The sequence below is a fragment of the Penaeus vannamei genome, chromosome 11 (assembly GCF_042767895.1).
Source record: "Penaeus vannamei isolate JL-2024 chromosome 11, ASM4276789v1, whole genome shotgun sequence".
Lineage (NCBI taxonomy): Eukaryota > Metazoa > Arthropoda > Malacostraca > Decapoda > Penaeidae > Penaeus > Penaeus vannamei.
Window position 1 is genome coordinate 13,444,174 of NC_091559.1, and position 10,000 is coordinate 13,454,173.

General features: G+C 37.2%; 2 protein-coding genes across 3 annotated transcripts in view; both read right to left on the reverse strand.

Moving 5' to 3' along the window:
* Positions 1 to 736, reverse strand: part of LOC113809649 (plasminogen receptor (KT)) — a 26,691-nt gene extending 25,955 nt beyond the window's left edge. For both annotated transcript variants that reach the window (XM_027361303.2, XM_027361302.2), the window contains exon 1: positions 604 to 736. The gene's annotated coding sequence lies outside the window, so the exon portion shown is untranslated. The remainder of the gene's footprint in view (positions 1 to 603) is intronic.
* A 4,364-nt stretch (positions 737 to 5,100) lies between these two features.
* The window catches only part of LOC113809651 (nucleolar protein 4), a gene marked incomplete at its 5' end in the record, with an annotated part of 215,817 nt that continues 210,917 nt past the window's right edge, over positions 5,101 to 10,000 (reverse strand). Inside the window, 2 exon segments of the mRNA XM_070127019.1 lie at positions 5,101 to 8,536; positions 8,962 to 9,220. Of these exon segments, the coding sequence (XP_069983120.1) occupies positions 8,364 to 8,536; positions 8,962 to 9,220 (432 nt within the window).

The following is a 10,000-nucleotide window of genomic DNA, read 5'->3' on the forward strand; positions in this document are numbered from 1 at the left end:
TTTCGGGTGTCTCATATATGGGACACCCGTCGCAATTGGGTTAATAAATACATATACCAAAATTAAACACAAACCCCCAAATGATCAACATACGTAGAGACTCTCGTGATACACTAGTTGATATTTCAAAGGCACAAGCACGTCTGCCCTTGGCCTCCACGCCTGTCAGTGCTCTGACAAAGTCCAGCAACACCCCATGCCTATATTCTTTTAAGATAAAACGTTTCGACATTGTAGCATTGGACACCAGATTTTGAGCCTTCTGTCACGTCGAGGAAAAGTGTAAGGAAATGTGTAAGTGATCTGAAGTACGTGAGAATTTATCATAATAACGAAATTCAAGAGGTTGTCATTGAGGGACTTCTCCATTAACATTACTTCCATTACCTTCCCAGTGATCAGTGAAAAACGTCTTCCATTCCTCAACAGAATCCACAAAAGCGTGAATAACTTGTAAGTCTAAAGGAAATAGAAAACAAAACCAGAAGGAAAATTTCACTACCACCTAAAACTCCCGATCACAAAGTCACTCAAAATTCCTAAACTTGTCGCGTTTTTTACTTTTTTGAGCTTCTTCATCGTCTCATTTCTTATTCAACGTACCTTCAAAGTGGCCAAAAACCAGGGACAGGACCTTAAATGAGGCGAAATGAGTGGAAAATATGAGGTTGTGTCCCTCCTCCCTGTGATACTAACTCATAACAAACATTTAGGTCAATATTCCTCTGCAATTCGCAGTGAAGATAATTTTAGATCCTTTAGGGGGGCGTATAAGAGAGATTTTACTTATTTCTGTGCGTTGTAATTATTGCTTTATTTTTAAAATATGTTTGTAGAGGTTTTGGGGAAATAGTTTTGATTATGTATCAATGGGTAAGATTGGATAAATTTTGTTTTTTTGGCGCGCAGTTTGAAAATCTTGGTTGGAATTTCGTCTTTCTGTTTTCTTACTCCCTTTCTGTGACAGTCTATTCATTCACGGATCGCTCGATCTCCCCCCCCCCCCCTCTCTCTCCCCTTTTCTCTCTCTCTTCCCCCTTTCTCTATAATTCTTTCGGTCTGTCTATGTTTGTATCCGTCTGTCATTCTGCGAAAAAAAATAAATACACACACACACACACACACACACACACACACACACATATATACATATACATATATATATATATATATATATATATATATATATATATTTATATATATTCATATCTATATACATATATGTTTATACATACACATATGTGTATATATACGTACATGCATACCTGTATATATATATATATATATATATATATATATATATATATATATATACATATATGTATGTATGTATGTATGTATCTGTATACGTATACATATATATGTATGTATGTATATGCATATATACATAGAGTATATATATATATATATATATATATATATATATATATATATATATATATATATATATATATATATATATATATATACTGTGGCGTAAATTGGGAATTTAACAGGGGTGGTAAAATCCATAGATTTTCCGACAAAATGGTCTTATTGTTTGTTGTTGGTAAGTTCATTAGTGAACATTTTTGAGCTAAATTAACCACTTACGTTTAGACCAATGGAATTCTGGACTCATACAGGTATGCTACGTTCAATTTAAGCCTTTTTGTATGAACACTGCGGTAAAGCATTTGGAAATAGATAATCTAAACAGAGATAATTGAGCGAAATTTAATTTAGATTTGCTAAAAATCAACAAGCACACACAAGAAAATAGACTGCCGTAACATTTTTCCGACAAGAATTGAAAATTTCCGACAAAACTGATTTCTTGTGGTGCGTTCGGAACTGCTCGTCTATCTCGTCCAGGCCAGTTGGACGAGATGTTTTGACCGTTCGGAACCTCCACTATCTCGTCCCGGACAATTAGTCTAGCTCGTCCAACTCGCCCTCCTGCGAGGGTGGCCGAGCAGGACGAGATGACGTCACAATAGATTTTGTATGTAAACATTGACAGTTGCAGGTAACCACAAGATATTGGTGGGTAATTTTATGACCCTTAATTGGTGTTATCAAAGGATATTTTTGTGTTTGTCAGTTGCAGGTAAGTAAAATGTACATCAAAGGAATTACAAAACCTATGCAGCGTGTAAAATAAAGACACCGGTATGATAAAAAAGTGAATGTTTGCATTCTGGGCAGAAAGGGTCTTGGAGGTTCCGAACGCGGCGCATCTCGTCCTGCTGGTCCTGCTGGACAAGTGGTCTGGACGGGATAGACGAGCAGTTCTGAACGCAGCATTACTTGAGATAGGGTACAACGCCCCTCCCTTGCCCCCCGCCCTATCTATGTCACTGCACACACACACACACACACACACACACACACACACACACACACACACACACACACACACACACACACACACACACACACACACACACACACACACACACAAATATATATATATATATATATATATATATATATATATATATATATATATATATATATATATATATATATATATATATATATATATATATATACTGCCGATCCACCTTTCCCTGTTGTCGTAGGTCAAAGAGAAGCGATAGAATTTCCGGGATGTTCTGAAATGGACGCAAGAATAACATCAATAATAAGATTCCGCCCTCGTAAGACTTTCATCGAGTTCGACCAGCTTTGCCCTTGTGCCTGTCCTTCTGTTCCTAAATGGTTACATAAATACAGGTGGTTGAAAATGCTAAATCTATTAAAATGATTTATATTAGAAGCTGTACCCTGCGACTTTAATAATGCATTAACTTGGGATCTGAAGTTTTGTAGTAACTAACTGCGATGGAGGTTGTGTCTGGGAAAACCGATTCTGAAATCTAACTTTACTAACACAAGGATTCTGTTCTTGCAAAAGGCGCCTGCAAGTTGAACGTGAGAGTGAATTTTGAAACGACAGAAATCTCAGACGGTGAAGGTGGTTACTTCCAGCTGCGACACCGAAGAAGTGAGGTTTTTTATTCTTTACTTTCGGAGGACAGTATGCGTGAGGCAGCTTCGTCACGCAACGAGCTTGGGACCAATGTTTATATAAGTACTTATATAGACCTTGCTTGAGACTTATATAGTGTGGAGTAGTCTCCATCATCAAGCAAATGTGTTCTTTATGATTATTTCCTTAATTTTCATCTTTATTCACGATGGCTTTATGAGAGCAATTTCAGTCTCCTCCTGGGAGTAGGGTGACTGTCAATTCTTTACTCCTTGATTACAAATTTCCTTCGTAAAATCCCACAAGGATCACTATTGGCTCTTTTCTAAGTGTTACCAATACCATTATGTTCGGGCAAGAACGTATCACTCGGTGCAGAGGAGGGCGAGCGATGACGGTTCAGGCGTTCGAATGGGAGACATCCAATTAGAGAGGTAAATAAGACACTGATTTTGAAATTTATATTTAAATCGGATAAAGAGTTTTGTTAATGTTTCATCTGTGTTTACATATTCATAATATCCCTATTTCTCATAATATTTATCGGTACGAGGCCTTATACTTGAATCTTTGGGGCACACAATCAAGGAGTTGGCCCCGGGCATCACCAGACCTCTGCATGCCACTGGTATCACTGCATTCATTGCTCTGCTAGACTATACTGTAGCATATCAATGCCTGATCAAGTTTCCTTGTCATTTGTAAATGTTTATGCATAAAATATACTTCTGGGATTTGCAAGATATTCCCTGGTACTGAAACGATTCCCAGCGCAACACGTATTTCGATTCACTTTCCCTTGTGGCCAAGCTATTCCCAACTACTTGTGGAGTATCAGCCGAAATCTGAACTTCATTCGTCGAGTATTTTTTGATGCAATACTCCATCGGTGATATTGGAGTGTCTTCGCTAGCGTACTTATATAGACCTTGGTCGGAAGCGGAACTTTCTAACGTAAAGCGCTGCAGATGGTGCTTTTCAAGGAGTATGGTTACTTACCAAGTCAGTGTTTTCTCGTCATTTTTTGCAAATTTTGATTAAAGGCCGATTTTCTATGAATTACTTGTATCTCTCCTTGTGCAATGCTATATATCTGACTTGTTTGCATAGGTCTGGTCACTTGTTCAACTAATAACAGGTCTGATACCGTGCAATTCAGATGGAATTTGATCTCGTGCGAACCCGTTTTTAGCCAAATGAAGCATCACGAGGGCCTTACAGTTTCTTATCAAGATACTTTCCTCTCATCTATTAGTGTCGCACTCTGGAAGCTTTCCGCAGCCATGCATCCTGCTTTATGTCTATTTCTATCATTAAACCGCGACAGTGGAATGGTCTAATGGTGCTTACACATAGTGCTGGGCATTCCCGCAAACAGACCAACCAAAGGCACGAGTGCTACTCTGACGCAATTCGCATAACCGCCGATTTTCTCGTAACTGATTGGGGGGGGGGGGAGGAGGCTGAAAATGCCCATTTGGCTGAATTACGAAATTGGCGCATGCGGTGAGAGTTGACTGGAGGTTATAGGTCAGGCGAGGGGAAAAAATAAAGAACTCATGTCTTGGGTTTGAGAAATTTGGTAAGTGGGAGGTTGCAGGTGGCTTTGCGGTGTTTGATATAATTATTATCTCCTATGCTTCAAGATGAATTTCTCTCTCTCTCTCTGGCAGCCTTATAGAACTTTAATTCCAAAATATTTTTTATTATTACTATTATACAGAAATAATCAGTCTTCCCTCCTTTCACTGCAAGAATATTATGGTGTATTAAACGTAAACTTGTTAAATCTCCATCTGTACTTTACCCAATTTTCTTGATGGAGCTGATATATTACATTTTCTGAAATTCCTGCTTTGCTATATTTGCATTTTTTCTGAAATTTCTTGGTTTCCTTTTTATGTATTCTTTCTGTTTTTTAATTGTCACTTAAAATTCACCCTAATTGAGATATCCAAGGAATGTATCAAAGTTTGTTTTACTTATTAATGCATCTGATTGTAAAAAAGATGCATATGAACCTCTTGTAATTCTGAAAAAAAAACTTTATAAACAATCCTCATTTTATCACAGCTATTTTTTTTTCAAGCAAATCAAAGTGATAGGTTTCAATAAAATGTTTCATCTAACAATTACATTTATTTCCATCATCAGTACAAAGATAATATTCTGACCTGTAACAACCTTTGTCAAACAGGCTGGCACTTGCATTTGCATAATGCACCTGCACTCTTCCAACACATGATCTTCATAACAAAAGTTTATGATTTTCTTAAAGAGTAGAAGTTGCAGTGATATATATGAAACGTCTTACTATTTTTACCTTGTATTTAACATAGAAAAACAACTTTAGGTTCACTTTGCATCGGTGACTGTGCTTAGAAGTGCAGGTTCATCAGCATAAAAGGGAATGAATCTTTCTATACCTATACCAGTGGAAGAAATCTACATTGGGACAATTATATATATATATTTTCTTTTCTTTACAATCTCTCTTATTTAAAACAGAAAACAAGTATCAGTGGTGCTTCAAATCTCATCTTCCATGTATACATCCAGAAATGAATTGTACAACAGAGGTAAATCATAATGCAATGCAAAAATTAGAGAACTAATAATAATATTAATAATATGACTAATGCATACTCTTACATACATTTAGAACATTCATTGTAAAATATTTTTGTTTTGCATTTATATATTTACACTTTTCATATAATATACATAACCTATAAAAACAATTAGGATTCCTTGCCATAAGGTTGAACAAAAAATAAAAAACACATTTCATTTCTGTTATATACACCAAGTGACTCAACTTGAACAGTAAAAAACACTGAATTAGGAATACAGAAAATACCCAAATAATAGACTATATGTATATATACTCTTCCTATATTAATATAAATAAATTAAGAAAACCACCATTGTTCACAACAATGAATAAAAAAGTAAAAGAAAAAACAGGGAATTACTAACTTTACTTGCAGGAGAATGAGATCATATATACAGATAAATATCTCCTATCTTTGGTATGAAGAGTTAAAACAATCATGATAATAATTAAACAAAATAATTATAGGAAATTAACATTGTAATGAACTTGTTTTACCAAATAATGACAATAATTTAAGAATCCTTCAATCATCATAGCCAGTTGAACAATACCTAACATCTTTAACCCTAAAGAAATAAATGTGATTTACATATATTACAAATACTGTCAATGATTTAGATGAAAAAATAAAAGCCAAGAAAATGGAATGACTATGAAATATATTATAATATTCTGTATGGTACTGACATTATCATTAAAAAACCTTTGTCCAAGTATGCAACCAACTGTAACACCTTAATATCAAACTGTGGTATCTTGACAATCTGTTTTGGTTTTCCTTTCAAAATGTGTAATATCCTAAATACTGACAGTAAATGACTGCAACATAGTGCTAACTTCGAAAGATTTCAGTACAAAAAAAGTAATACATTAAAAGTTTGAAACAAAAAAGAACCTGGCTATGATGATTGCTCTTCACAGACAGTCTGTCCACAAAATATGTCTGAATGCGAGTGGAATGATATCCGCAGAAGTGACTAGATGCAGAGGTGCCCAGTGTACACTAAATTCAAGGGCAGGAGGAAGGGAGATTCAACTATGTGTTCGGAACTAGCACACTACAATTTTTTGTTTCTGTACTTGTATAGTGTTGCGTTGCATTTGTTTTGTTTGGTTTGTTGTTTGTTTGTTTCTCTCTCTATACAGTTAAAATCTGCCACAATAATCTTATGATTTACAGCTTACATCACACTTATCAATGTCAATGTCCAAACAGTCTCCAAAAATGCTAACAAATAAAAAATTCTCTGACTATTACCAGAAAATACATAAAAATAAATAGACAAAAAAATAATAAAATAACAATTTTGGCAAAGATGGAACACAACATAACCATATCACGTTGCTTAACCAAGGCCTGCGCAGAAACCAGTGAAGTTAATCTTGAGCAGGGGGCCGGGGTGACACTTAGTCGTGGGGAAAAAACAAATTAATTCAGTGAATGTTTATGGCAGTTAATTGCTTATGCCTTAACAAGTTAATATTTACTTCATCCCTATGTTTGTTTAGCTAGTATTCTGTTCTTTGATATGCTGGGGTGAGCTAGCACATACTGTCATGGTGCTCTGTTGTGTTTAACAGTCAAAGCATAATCAAAGTAAAATTGGCTTTTCCTTTTTCGTTACAGTACCAAACAATGAAAGCATTACTAACATAAATTTTTACAGGCTATTACCAAGCAGATCTATGGAAATGAATCCCACAACGCTGTACGCCCAGATTTCCATAACACTGAATTTGTATGGCATTCTATGGCAAACATACATTTCCTATATAGGACATCATACATTTTTGTAAGTGTTTATTGGGGCACTACCTATATACATCTACACAAATACATTCAAAGTGTAGAGATTTCTTTTCAGACATAAAACTTACCCTCACACTCCTATCTCATTTAAGTATTGTCAGACGAAGCTAGAACCAAGACATGCATAACACTTTGCATGTTTTGCCTACAGTATTACCTGTTTCTGTTTCCCCTAACTTGATACTGTAGTAGTTTCATATATACAAGAAATTAAATACTCACAAAGGAAAATAAGTCAATTATGAAAATGTAAAATAAAAGTGGCATTTTTTTTTACGAACTGATTTTTCCTTTTTCATACATAAAATCTCTGTGTGTATATATATATATATATACTGTATATATATTTTCAATTTACAGGGAAAAAATACAAATAACTTTTTAAAGTCTTTTTGTGTAGCACACTGAAGACTCAGTAATGGTTTAATTCATATCATGAGAGCGAAATCTCAGGAACCTGTGAAGTTACTATCTTCCTAATAGTTGCTAATCTAATGTCCCCTTATTTAATGTTAGTTCAACACTGATCTTTCGAGGGTGAAGAGGCACTTCCATTGTAAACTATATGAAAATCTCTAGTGAACCCTAAGCAATAATCCTTTTTCCACATGGGTGGGTATGGAGCTACATGCCTAAAAATTTCCAGGTCAGTACAAACAACCTAAAAATTCTCTATCAGTTCATAATTTATACAGAATGACTGGACATGGAGGACAGCACCAGTATTTACACATTCATGCTTTTCCCATACAGGCTTGGAGACAAACTCAAAAGTTTGTAAATAAATACTCTTACAACTATGTTCATAAAACATTGAAATTGTACCATATACATCTTAGAGTGAGCAGCAATAAGACAGCCATTAACACCAGCAAATTCACATGTACAAAGTCATACCGTTGAATATACAATACAGAACTTCCACATATACACAGTCAGACACTGGCTATGCAACCAGTACACTAAGGACTCTGTTGATGAATTAGGAGGTTTTCCAGCTCATCTGCCGACCTCAGGAGGAAGGCAGCTGACTCCCTGTACCCGGTAATGAGTTGCCGCACTGCAGCCACCTCTACTGCGTTGAGTGTTGGCCGGGTTGGCTTTGAGGTTCCCTTTACACTTAGGTCTGTTGGCCCTGTGGGTGGGAAGGAGGCATTAGGTCAGAAAAAAACATTATTCAAAATATTGCTCAGCTTGCTAGGCTATCTATGGAATACCTGTTTCTCCTTTTTTATATTGGCAGTTTTCAATTAATTATTGTAAATTAAGGTCTGGCATTGTAATTTTTCTTGAAAATAATGTTTGCTTATTTCACACTTTCTTATATTACTTCACAGGTAATACGTACATTACAAATGATCATAACAATTCAACCCTAAACCCACCCTAACTATGATTACCTTTCGCCCTTGCTACTGTGGCAACTAAGAATACATGAAACACACGAGCCTAAACCAACTATTCCCCTACCTCTGAGCCAAATAAACTCCCCAAAAAGCAATTAAAACCCCAATTAGTCCCTCGGCCTAGCTCCCTCGCGCGTCAAACAAGGCCCCTTACCATTGGCCAGCATCGGCGACGACGTGGTGGCTATGAGCGGGGTCAGGCCGGGCTGGGTGTGCACGGTTGACCCGGTCAGGGACGTGACCTTCTGGAAACTCTGCTGGAACGACGCCTGGAACATGGACGAGCCGTTCATGACCTTGGCGTCCGCGAGGGGCCTCTCCAGGGCCTTCGCCAGCGCCGACACGTGCGGGGGGGCGCTCGACTCCGTCTTCACCACCGTGTCCACCAGCGCCATCGGCTTGTCCTGCCCCATCTGCAACGGAACGCAATGCGATTAAGGCTTTTCCTTTGAATGGATGCGGAGAACGGAATCAGGGGCGTGCCGAGAAGGGACGCACCTCTCAGCGCGCTCTCGGTAGCCTAATTAATTCCCTCACTCGGCAAATATGGTATAAAAAAGACCCACTTTGTCTGCAGTATAAACCCCTGCACCCCCTAATAAATATGACTAGCGGGCTGCAGTATAATGCTCCTTATTTAGGATAAGAAAAGAAAAAAGTTGCTCAAATTGTTGGCAAGTAAGAGGTTTGCCACCAAAGAAATTATCAGGTATGCCGATGTATAAAGCTATACATTACATGGAATAATTAAGTGTACAGCAGGTCTTATCTTAATGGAAACAAACACGCACGCACGCACACACGCGCGCGCACAGACTTACAAACAAAACACAAAAAGACAAAATACACAGAGGACAGGTAGTTGCAGGTCTTGTAGCAGTATCAACATAAGTACTAATGGCAGTGGTATTGATTGTGGTTGTTGCAATAGTATCACCAATACTTCCATTATGCGGTGTTATTTAATATTTCAAGTTGAATTAATATACCTGAACTGTGTGTGTGTGTGTGTATGTGTGTGTGTGTGTGTGTGTGTGTGTGTGTGTGTGTGTGTGTGTGTGTGTGTGTGTGTGTGTGTGTGTGTGAGTGAGTGAGTGAGTGAGTGAGTGAGTGAGTGAGTGAGTGAGTGAGTGAGTGAGTGAGTGAGTGAGTGGGTGGGTGGGTGGGTGGGTGGGTGAGTGAGTGAGTGAGTG